The 13,169-nt window shown below is 31.1% G+C and overlaps 1 protein-coding gene across 2 annotated transcripts in view; it reads right to left on the bottom strand.

Moving 5' to 3' along the window:
• LOC118202926 (uncharacterized) overlaps positions 1-13,169 on the bottom strand; it is a 169,766-nt gene that overhangs the window by 91,001 nt on the left and 65,596 nt on the right. For both annotated transcript variants that reach the window (XM_085823060.1, XM_085823059.1), the window contains exon 2: positions 3,567-3,693. In XM_085823060.1, the coding sequence (XP_085679186.1) occupies positions 3,567-3,655 (89 nt within the window). In that variant the 5' untranslated portion in view covers positions 3,656-3,693. The remainder of the gene's footprint in view (positions 1-3,566; positions 3,694-13,169) is intronic.

Below are 13,169 nucleotides of genomic sequence, written 5' to 3'. Positions count from 1 at the left end.
GTTCATAGATGAAGAGCATCTGAAGAAGTTCAAAGAAATTTTTCTTTAATTTTCTTAATTCTTCTTTCTTTATTCAATATAAGTGAAAGAAACTAATGAAGAAAAAGGGCATTAAAGCGGGACAATTTTAGGCTTTAGGCGCACACGGATCTTGTGTTTTGTGATAGAAGAGTTTATGAACATCTCATCACCAATCTTCAAATTGAATGCCATACACCGATTACATTTTGCAGGTAAAAGCAAGAATAAACAAATTGTTAGTAAAATAAATAAAAGTTTTTGAGTGAAAAAAAATGCAAGTTAAAATTACTTCAAATTTACTTTCTTTGATACCGAGAAAAATTTGCAAAATTTAAATATCACATTTCTTGAGGCCTTTAATAAAAAAGAACAAAAATATTTTTCAGTTTCATTATTTATTCAGTTGTTTTTAAATATTTGATATATTTTAAATCATTCTAGACAAAAGAGCGTTTCATTCTGAATTTGTTTTATAATGATTAGCTAGCACAATTAAATACAGGAATAACTGATTTCATATTATTAGAAAACTAAAATTCGATTAAAATTAAAAAACTTCTAGCCTCTTCTTTAATTTAAAATGCTTATTATAATTGCAAAATTTCGAGAACTATGTCAACAAAGTAATTCTTCCGTTGTGCTTGAGCTATATAGAAAAAGTATATAAAAGCTGTCGTTCTAAATTACATTTGAATTCTAAATTGAAACTGCAAGGCAGACTTTAAATAAAAATGTATTTATTTAAATTTGTTAGAAATTCCAATTTGGTAATAGAAAAAAGAATTCACATAATTGTAATAAGACAATGAACTAAAGCAGTTCTTACGTTCTTCATACTAAGCATAATTTACAGAAAATTAGTAACTTTATCGTGAACATTCTTTCCGGTACCGCCGCATAAGAATAATTTCAAGAATGCAATTCCTTATTTTCATTTTGCGCATTCATCTATATTTTAAGAAACTAGTGCCATTTTAAATATCAAATACCAGATTAATATGTTTTTCTTCTGCAGGCTTAATAATGTTATTTTATATTCTATTAGCCGGTAAGCGGGCAGCCTTCGTCTGGCTTTTAAATGTACTGGAAAAATGCTTAAAGGGAATACCAAACTGCACAGAATTTTATACTGCAGAACAATTTTATCAAAAAAAAATCAATAAAAATGTACTAATATAAAAAATTACAATAAAATAAGCAAAGCAATATCACGTAATTAATAAATAAATTAACCAACTTCTCGTTACCTTCTCTCGATAAACGTCCAGTATCCAAGAGAAACATTTAATTTAAAAGGTGTACATAACCGCCCTTATTTTTCCGAGTGGCAACAGTGCTGATATTAGCAAAAATGGCAACATTGATACAATATATCAGCCATTATTGCTGATATTAGTAATAATGGCTGATATTAACAACAATGGCGCGCAGCCATTGTTGCTGATATTATGCGAGAGAATTATTGATTTGATGTGATTTTATCAAAAAAAATATAAACTAAAAACAAATCTCATACGTATTTTGAAAACAAATCGCTTCGTAGTGCACTTTCTCTTGTCTAGATGCACCTATGTACCAAATTTCGTACCCTGGGTCTATTAGTTTACGCGCAGCACGAACGAAAGACGCACACAGACAGACATACTTTCGTTTTATATATATATAGATGATAACATCCGCTTAGCACAACGTATTAATAAAAGGCACCTTTTTCTTCTCTCTTGCCTCGTACAACAATTTTACCTTTAAAGTGTCTTCTTTAATTTATACATGACTATTAGCCTTAGCTAAACACTTTTTCACTTCCTTCTACGAAGAAAAGGAAGTATTATAATCACAAAAAATTTCAGGGATCATATTTGAAAGAAAAACCATTTTAACTTTGCTTTTGCTTGACGTCTGTACGTACGTTAATAATATTATTTTATAGTCTGTGATAAAATCGGCTTGACACAAAGTACCAAAACAAATGCACTTTTTTTTCTTCCCTCTGTCATACAACTTTAGCTACAAAGGTGTATCTCTAAATTTATACATGACTACTAGACTTAGCCAAACACTTTTTACTTAATTAAAGGAATTATTGTAATCGCGAAACATTTAGGGTATCATATTTCAAGCGCTCTCGAAAACATTCCACCATTTCTGGTTGACATCTGTACTTACGGACAGAATAAAAGACTGTTTTTGTCAAAAAGGATTGTAAAATGGATTTAAAATCGATTCAGAAAAGATTTTTTATTGATACAGACTTCATTTTATGCACGAAGCTCGGGTCTAGTTTTTATTTTTTCTCCTTCATTTCTCCAACTTCATTTAGGATTCCGTATGCATGTTTTCCCTAGTGAGAATTAAGATGTTAATAATAGCTCATAAAGTTATGCGCTGAAATTAGCACAACAAAATGTCGGTAACTCTACCAGATAGTTTTACACTCGTTTAACGACAAACAAATACCCTATCGCAAACTCTGAGAAGTCTAAGATGGTATTATTAAGTTGCAAAAGCCGGAAATTGGATAGTTACCCAACGACTTGTTGAATATCATTGTAATCTGATCTCATGTTCACTTTACGTACACACTGCAGAAATTGCAACATAGAAATGTTGTAACTCTTCCCAAATAATTTGGCAAGTGTACAGAATGTTCTCGTATAATTAGCTTACCAGAATCACTGATATTCAAATGCTAGTTTGATAAAAGCATTGGCGACTCTCTGAAAGAGAACGAAATATTTAGTGTTAAGCCATCATTTCAATATGATGATGAAATATGGCATTTTCTGGACTTTGCCACTTCTCTTACATTATATATGATTCAAATTTAGACAACGTTTATTTAAAAATATTGGAATGTGCAGTATCATAAGCATTTCTAACAACAAAGCACTCTATCGTTTCTTGATTTATTTGAGGATTTGTCATTTATATAGTGTAGTGTTCCATCAAATTTCTATAAAAGCTGTGGATACTTTTTAAATATTATTTTAATTAATTTGCAGCATTTTGTTTTAAGTTCTTCAGATATTTGAACTTCCATATTTCCATAGTATTGTGTTCCAAAGATTACCAGGACTTTTTTCTTTCCTCAGAAATTGATGAGAAATTCCATATCATATCTTCAAAAAATAGTAGAGATATCTAATTTTAATGCGTTTTGATATCTTATTTTACATGAGCTTTTAGGATTTGATGAAAAAACCCGTAGTTGCTATTATGTTATAGTGTTACCGATACAGATAACTTATACTAAAAATACTTTATTATTCTGTAAGTAATTTTCATTTGAAAACTACTCCTGCGTGTTTTCTAAAACGTAAAAACTTAGCTACATGTTTTCTAAAATGTGTTATTAAAGTTGCTAAAGACTTCAAATTTTGTATAATAGTCCTTTAGTAAAATAAAATACTAAAGTTTGTGATGAAAAACTATACTGTGTCTTACAGATTATTTTTTCCCAAACAAATATGGAAATACTATTTTCTGTACTAAAGGTATTTGAACCTTTGAAATGTGTTATCATTAATAATGGAAAGAATACTTACTGGCAGTTAGGTTTTTCCTTCCCTTGACAAGTTACAATCCAGCTGATTATGATGAAGAAGAAAGCGCTGAAATGTACTATGCTAGACATCCTTGAATTAGTTCTGGAGAATTGTTTTCTTAAACAAGCTGAAAAGAAAATTTTTTTATCAATTCACTGACAGAAAATAACTTCATTGCTTAGGAGTTTCATTTCTTTTATACTTGTATAAAAAAATTAGAATCGGACATTCCATTCATCTAAATTAATGTTCTGTAATTTTTTAAATTATATTAAGCATTTTACTACATATGATTGTTTATTTATTTTTGTAAATATAAAATCCATGCAAAGAATATCATAGTTTTTAATTTTCATTTTTCAAATATAAACATAGAAATGTTCCATGCTGTATCACATTGCATTTGCTATTATTTTTCACTAAACACAGCTATTGGCATTGCTAATTGTAAAAGTTTCGTGGAAATACTGAAGCCTGAGCCAAAGTTTGATTAGGAGTGCAAAACCTTTAGTAAATATTTTAACTTGAATATTTTTTCTGAATTTTCCGCACTTTGCAGATATTAGATTTTGTTTTACTGTTTTAAGTTTTGCGTACCTGTAAGGGTGATGCGTTTACTTGCATTTATAGTACATGATATCAATAATTTATTGACCGAATATGTTTTAAGGCATACATGAATAGAGAAAAAAGAATGATTGAATTTTATCTAGCACTTCAAAGCATTTTATATTAATACACTTCAACATGAGCATCGTTAGTACTCGTAGAATATCAAGTCTCTTATCGATTTCCGTTCAGATGTTAGCAAGAAACTGCAGAGTAACAGTTCCTCTGGTGATTCCATCTTTTAATTCTTCTTTCGTGCTGCGAATCTCTGCACCATTAACTCGGTTCTTCAAATGTCCCCCCAAAAAAGAAATCTAACGGTCTAAGATTCGGAGATGGTTCACCTCTACCAACCCAACAATTTGGGAATGTTTTATGAGACCTTATCTTGTCAATGATAAAGACCTTATCTTGTCGGAAACAAACGTTCGGCGAATTTCTTCTAAATGCAGTACAGCAAACAATCTCAGCATATCGAAGCAAAAGTCCGAATTTATTCATGACTCCGATAAAAAAAAAGGAAACCAATCATTTTGTTATGCGTTAGTGCACATCAAACGTACAATTTCTTTACACAACAACCTCGTTCAATATCAATTTAGGGATCAGTAAATTCACAATGTGAATTTACTGATCCCTAAATGCCGCAGGTATGCCGATTCAATTTAATTTTGTTATTCGGTGATTATCAACACTCTGTACTTTGTAAGTAAGACGAGGCGATAAGTTATCTGTTTTTTTTGTTACGTTTTGTAATATTTTGCAGCTAAAATTGTATAGAACAGTGCAGGATTTTATGCTTACTAATCCTTTGTTTTATTATTTTATTTTTACAGTCACTTCTACTTTCGACGACTTCCACCAGGATGCAATTAGTTGACGTATGTTAAGTACAGATAGCTTGAAGTTAAGGAAGGGATTTTAGTAACCACCACTGATCTTCTCCGATGCGTTTTTCACACATATCTTAAATTTAATTAAACAGACTTTAGCTTTTGCTAGCCGTGTGTGTTCGCGTGATTAGTCGGCCAGAGACAAAAGTTTTTGCAAACTTTTGGCTAGTAAATTGCATCTTTATTAAGTTTTAAGTTAATTTTCATATTTCGTTAAATCCCGTAAGAAGCTGTGAATTTGTCAGTTTTTCAGCAGCCATAATCAGCAATCAGCGGTATTTTATAATATGCAGTTAGAAATTTGTAGGTAAATGTGATATTGAACATTCGAAGGGGTCAGTAGATCTAAAATCAGTGGTCAGTAGCGGCGTGTATTGACCTTTATGCGCATATTGTGCAGCTCGAGATGAGCAGAATGAATTAAAAAGAAACATCACCACCAGCCCTCTATCTGCAAAACCTACCACCGGAGGAAACGGAATCGTTCAGAAATTGATGAACGCCTTTTCAGGTTGTTCCATGAAACCTTATGGTAAACACTTGTAATTACATATGAGATAGATACAGTGAATAATATCCCGTAAAGAGCAAAACACCTACCTGTGTGATAAAGTTAAGGAAGGGAGAAATCGAGAAACACATTAAAGATATGATTAAAGATAATATGATTCCTACATTACAGTTACCACGCTAGCCCAGTACTTTTCTGTCAGAAAAGAATACTTTATCTCCCACAGACAATAAATCGGGGCGTTTGGCTGCCTATTATAGTCAAATAACTGTATTTATGATATTAAGCCAAATATCATAACGAAATATCCTGTTTATCCTTAGGTCCCCATTTCTTTTATGCTATGCTCCGGCTGGGTTTCATAAAGTCATGGACATATAGGACCCGTACTGCGCAGATCAACATTTATATATCTACCAGATGACGTAATAGCCACTATTAACAGAACTGATAAGCCCACTGAGGATCTGCGAGAAGTTTTTACTCTTCTCAGAGAAGCGGATTTAAAAATGTAAGATCCCAAATGCAAATTGGCGACGAAAGAACTCCATTACTCGGTTGGGTGCAAAATGTCACATCGAGGGACTGAAACAAACATATCCAAAATATTTGCAATTAATATTTACCCGCCGTTAAATACGGTACAGAAACTAATGCCGTTTTGGGGCTTGTTACCAAATTACTGAACATCCACTGAGGAACAAAAATTTCTTGGTTCATGTTAAACTTAGAAATTAAAAGACAAAGTTTGTTGGTCAACGGAAGCAAACACAGCTGTTCAAAAACTGCATTGTTTGCACTCCGGTCTTGAAATTTCTTGACCCGAAAGGAAAATTAGAGATAGCTGCAGACGCATCAGATTTCATGGTAGGGAAATGCGCTTGCATAGGATCATAAGTGGTGGGACATTTTAGTAAAACTCTCAGCCAAAGTCAGAGAAATTGCACCGCTAACCAGTACAAAAAAGGGTACTTTCTGATTAACCGCACTCCCACAAAAAAATCGTCAACTCATTGGCAGCTTTGTGAATTGGCGAAAAATGCTTGTTTGACTAACTTTACGACTCACAAGTACTGTTCTGTTAAAAAGTTATTACAAAAAGACACATTTCATAAAAAATAATTTCATGAAGTAAATCAGAAATTTATAAGGCGGATATTTACATTTTTACAGCCGTTGTCTAATAGTTAGTAAAATAATAGCTAAATGTAAAGCGTGTTATACATGTACACTAAAATATGCCAAAAAAATAGGCGTGTATGTATTCTAAAAAATAAGCCCAAAATACGGCAGTTCTACCAAATGTTAGAATTGGACGGAGAATAATCAGAAAGTACTTAAGAAAGTTTAAAATATGAAAGAAACTACAATACTTCCAGTAACTTTTAGTGGATAACAATTATACAGCAATGAACCTTTTCTGTACAACACCTCAACAGCAATAAACGTTTACTGGATTTTAGAATCAATTGAATTAAAACATGAAAATTTGAAACTGTAAACTCAGCAATGAATTTTAGGTTCTTACTTTGAAACCAAAAGGCAATGGATGGAAGTGGAAAGCAGCAGCTTTAAAAGTGGCAAAATTCGATAATAGGTTGATACTGATTTTAATCAAATTCTCTCTCTTCACTTTGAGACTCAGTCTGGAACTAAATTTAATTAGAGCAAAGATCCTGCGTAGTATTTTCGCTCAAAAAACATTCATTAAAATCAGTAATTAAAATAAATTTATGGTCGAATTTTGCTTTCGAATATAAGTACGGATCGTTAGGTTTGTTAAACATGGATTGTGTACAAACTGATAAATTTAAAAAAATTAACTTGCTTACAATCCTCTCCGCAATGTTGTCAGATTAAAATACTAATTTAAAGCCAAGCAATGGTTATAAATATGCGGAAGAAGAATCAGCTAAGTTTAAATATACTTTTTCCTATATTCTTTTTAAAATTACTAGTATAGATCGTTGTTATCATGGCCAGTGAAATGAGTAGAATCTGACTCACTAAGTCTCAACAGCAATAAACGTTGGACTCATTTCTAAAGCTTATAAAAGTTCTACCAGTTTTTGCTTGAAAGAGGTAGCTATGCCCGAATCCTAAAATAATATTAAGTATATTCAGGTACATTACTTTTTATGCTTTTAATTTAAACTGAAGATAAATAGTTGACATCATCTTGCCTAAGGCGAGCAAACATATATTTTATGGGCTTTCTGAATAATTATGAATCAAATCCAAACATTGAAGAAATTAAAGAAAAATTGAGTTCGAAATTCTGAGTTTGTCTTCAAGCTTTCTAACCATTGCATTTGCCTGTTGAGTTATGAAAATTTTTTGCAAGTTAAGTTGCTTCTTATTTCATGTAACAATTCTTTCAATGAAATGGGAATATGATAGGGTCTTCTAGGAGTTTCTTGCATACGGTATCAGCGGTTTTCTTGGTGTAGCGTCATTTCGTGGGGCATAATGCAACAGTTCCTGTTCCTAATCTCGCAAGGCCATAAACTTACTGACTAAAGAAAATTAAACCTCTCTGTTTAAACCTTAGCACTGCAGACTCAAAAGTAAGAAAAGAAACCCATAATATATTCTGTTTATATCCATCTCGCTTGACAATTTCTGACTGCGAGCTGTATTTGCATCTAGGGGCTTGGGGCAGGGCATAACGCCTTACGGTTCTTAGCCTACTAGACCAAAGCTGATAGTAAAGGTTCCTACTACCTCAGCAAGAGTTTTTAAATCATTTGTTTACGTTCCCCTTCCTTTTCATATCACAAATATTTCTTGCTGCTTTCGCAGCGTTATGATTCATATCAAACGTGTACAAAGGAAGTTTTCTATTTCAGCCGAGTTTGGCTATTCATCTTTTAGGTATATAAACTACAGACAGAATAACGAAATTCAGAATGATTTAGCGCAAATAAATCATCAATTATACATAAAACTGAGTGACTTGCGCAAACTGAAAAAGTTAAACTCGTGATATAGTAGTCGCCGAATGTGATTTTATGCAAATAGTTGCAAAACTTCCTTCTTTCCCCAATACAATTACCAATTAAATATCTCTAGAATAGAATTTTTAAACGCTTGGTGATTTGTATATCACAGAAAAATATTTAAAGATGTCTTGTTGTAGCAAAACACACGAAGTCCATATGCTTCAGAAATAATGTTTCTGTGATCGGCATGAGGGAAAGTGAGTTGCATTCGAGTTATATTTGAAGAAGACTGCGTAAAATGCTATGTAACCAGCATGCTCAGTCTCAGAACAAAACGCGGGATGAGCATAATTGCCCACCATTGTAGTGACGAAGTCACGCAGCAGGTTCCTGGGTAACGTAAGGTGATGTGCATATCTTTTTCCTTCGCATAGCATAATTTTAAAGTCCAAAAAATGTGAAAGTACGTTATAAAATGGTGAAGAATGAAGGAATAGCAATTATGGCAAGAGTTTTCGTGAAGCAATTATAGCAATAAGTAGTAACACCCGAAGTAGCAATTTAGAGCTGAATAAACTGTAAATTTAGTAATTTTGGCATTAAAGAAGGCATAACTTGAGAATGAATCAGTAGAGTTGTAGCTGCATCTAATTGCTGTAGACATCATTCAATTCGAATTCCGAGAGAGTTAGTTAACTTTTGCAGTGTTGGAGAGGGTATCTCGTCCCTCGGTGTCGTCCGTCTAACTGAGCTGGAGTCTCTGTGGAGAAGTGCTCATTATAGTCATCTACTCGGCAGTTGACAAAAACATACTGAAAGAGTATCCCGTCTTTTGCCCAACTCTCAGTTGCCCAACAACTTCATTTGCCCGACGAATTCGTTTGCTCGATATCTCAATTACCTGGCACCATTTTATCGGCGGGTGTTTTGCCCAAGAGGGAACTTTTTTTATTTGCCATTTTTATTTTTTATTTGCCTTTTTTTATGGCAGATTATTCTGTATCATAAAAAGTAATCCTAAATACATATGCGAGTGACAAGAGGCCATAAGATTATTCTAACTGCCGCGTCATCACTTAAAAACTGAAAATGCTTATAATTATAAAATATATTTATCGACAATTAATCAGTTAACTAATTGTCACAATTAAAAAGTATTCATAAATTAATAAATTAATCTAAATAATAAATAAATGATTAAAATGTAACCAACATTAATTAACTTTCGGTCACAATGATACATGTGATCACAAAATATTCTAGCTATTTCATTAGAAATAGTTACAGAAATCAAAATTTACTGCTTTGAATGCACATCAAATATCAATTATATAAATATTTTATATAAAGATTGCACTAGATGTTAATGCGATATATAGGATTTTCCGGTGACACAATGAATATTGATATTTTTAGTTTCAATTTAAAAAAGGTTATTTGCATATAAGTACGCAGATTTCAATCACTTATTGTATTTAAAAAATATATTATGAAAACAAACATTGAATGCAACATATGATAATAGGAAAAATGACTGAAGTGTATTAAAACTATTTAAATATCAAAATAAATATTTGCAGAAAGATTATTAAAAAGTTCATTAGGAAAAGAAACTTTCTAAATAAAATATTTTTTTAGAAAAAGTTCACTTAATGGGGCTGAATCATCACATTTTTTTTAGTTTAATAAATCAATTTCATACGTCATCAAAACAAATGTGTCTAAATTTGACTATGCAAGGGTACTGGATAATCGAATTTTCACATATTGAAATTTTTTAAATGACCTTTCATAAGCTATATAAGATATTGGTAACATAAACAAATATTCATAAGCCAAAGGAAATATTGAATAGGTTCCTTGCTAAATATCCTTATTATTGTATCATCATAAACAGTTTTTGCAGCTTTTTTTACTTGATACTGTTCCTCAAAAGTTTTCTTCATTTTCTTCAGTTGATCTGTCGCGTTTTTGGTTTGATACACCTAGTTTGTAATACACTTGTACACTAAAATTTGGTGAATTCCAGTGACAAATAAAAATATCTAACTCATGGTAAAGTGTTCCTAGAATGACATCTGAACTGAATAGTTTCAATTTTTTGCACAGTTGTTGTAAGTAATGTTTAGGAATTTTGCTTTTAAGTTTCTAGGATCTAATATGCTTAAATCCTTACATACATCGCAGGTTTTGCTAAAACGATCTTTCATTTATTGTGGCAAGAATTACATGACGTGTTTCTGTTCTATAGTTGTCAAGCTTGTCCTTTTGTTTTTCATCACTTGAGAGAAAGACGGTGAATGTCGTGAAGGAATACGAGAAAAAACCCTCTCGCACTTATATCCCTCCACAAATACAGCTGCGTAAACAGGCACGTGTACACTTAACGTATTCGACTCTGAAAATTTGCATAACTCTTCGGCGGCATACTTAGTATTTTTGGTTCAGTACATTTCGTTAAAATAGACATAATTTGTAAATTATCACAAGTTTTCATGAGTGTAAATTAACGGATGAAGTGTAATACCTGATTTGCTGAAATTTTTAGTCACAGTATGTACAAATATGTTTTTATATTTTATTGGATTTAGAAAATTTGCTGCAATAAGTGCAAAAAAAAAAAAAAAAAAAAAAAAAACGAGTTCTAACTAAAAGTCTTTAAAAAACAGTAATTACATTTTCGTTCGGGAATTTACTAACATCTTTAGAATCATTTAAATTTCATTAGTAATAATTTTTAATTACGAAATACTCATACAGCCTTCAAAATTTTATTAGTGAGCTCCTGTTACAATGGAGTTTTGATTCTTATAATGACATATATGTTCATATATATACAGATAAAGGGAGAGAGAGATTGAAAAAGTTCTCAGAACTCTAGATCAAATTACTGATTAAATAAATATTCCTGAGTTTCGTATATTTCAAAAGAGAAAATGAATACAGCAACCTTAAACATAAGGAATTAAGATGTAAACTTTCATGATCCACAAATATAAAATTTGGTACAAAAGCCATCAAATATGGATTCAAGGAATCGTGCTTTGATTATATAAAAATTACACATCGAGTAATAAAGTTGCATCCAGAAATTAACTTCTTTCATTCGAAACCATTTTTTGAAACAATTGGGAATATTTTTTCTGATTAACTTGGAGGATTAATTTAATGTAATTAAGGTTCTTTTATAACTTAAGATTATTTAAAAAATAAGATAAGAATAATTAAAAAAATCGTTTGAGGAAAAAGCATTCATTTGCTTTAATGAATGTTTTTCTCTGCAACCGATGAAACTAATTAATTGCAAGCTGAACGTATTTAAAGATTTGTGTCTGTGTGTAAATTCTGATTCTTGTTGAAACAAATATCGTGTACTTAGTAACTTATTTGTTTAGCATTCCAGAATTTTCTACTATAAATTTTTTAAATTTAAATCTGCTGGTTAAAAATTCTTTGGAAAAGAGGTGTGATATAAATATATCACAATTCAAATATAATTTTCTCTTATCTGCTCTTCTAGGGATACTTGTCAAGCATATTTATCAAATGATAGCAAGTATTTTACCAAATTTCTAACTTGTTTTAAAAATACTTTATATTATAAAATGCTAGAAGTTTTCAAAATTATTTAAAATGCCTTTTAGATTTGAGTAATTATTATAATTGAAAGCTCTGAGCACTTGTTGATGTATTCTGCATTAGAGCGTATTCCCACTCATTAATATTTTCGAAAACATTAAACTGTTAGTTGATGCAAAGTGAAGTTACACCACGCTTAGCTACGGAAATTGAGTGATGGTGGTTAGCGGTTTCTCTTAATGAATCATCTGCCGTAAATTTCCTGTTTCTAATTGCTACGCAAATATGCCCTTTCTAAATAACTTTCCTTAGCACATGGAAATGCTACTTTCATTTATTTCATTGGTGTTGAATATATAATTGAGAATTCCACGCTCTGATTTGCAAGTTATTTGATATTTTGAGACCTTGGTCTTATCTGTTTGTCTTTTCCTTTCCAATTAATACAGATCCGACGTACTAAATTTACTTTTTACAAATTTTGAAAGTACTGAGAAATTATACCAGGTTTAAGTTAAAAAATACTTTTAAAAACCCTAAATTACTTCTATTTAATGCAAATTTTCATCGTAATCTGAACAGAAATATTAATTCTTTTATTAAGATTACAATGAAAATTATTTTAGGGTTAAAGTTTACTTTTATTCATAGAATTCCATATCTACAATTAAAATTATATATAAAAATGATTCATAAATTAATTATAATCATTATAAAGTTAATAATTTATGTCTAAAGTCATCATACATAAACCACTAGCCAAATAAATTATAGCTGAAACAATTTTGTGCGCGTAATTGCAGCTATTTGTCAGTTACCCTAATCTAAATCTTTAACATATTGTTAAATGTTAGAATAGTTTAGCATCGTTTTTTGAAGACCAAAGGAGCGTTAGCCTTGAAAGGCTATCAGTCTCGAAATGCCATTTTGCTTTGCATCACTCTTAAAGTCTGAATCACTTTTCAAAATGTTGCCACCAAATATGATCACCCTGTATTTTATTTAAAGAAATTAAATAATGAAGAATCTGCATAAATGCATGTTTTTCGCATTGTAACGGTATCTAGTC

Source organism: Stegodyphus dumicola, chromosome 8, assembly GCF_044657685.1.
Source record: "Stegodyphus dumicola isolate Sdum_Otavi_A_Nest chromosome 8, ASM4465768v1".
Lineage (NCBI taxonomy): Eukaryota > Metazoa > Arthropoda > Arachnida > Araneae > Eresidae > Stegodyphus > Stegodyphus dumicola.
Note: the sequence above shows the minus strand (reverse complement) of the source record. Positions and strands in the feature narration are given on the sequence as shown.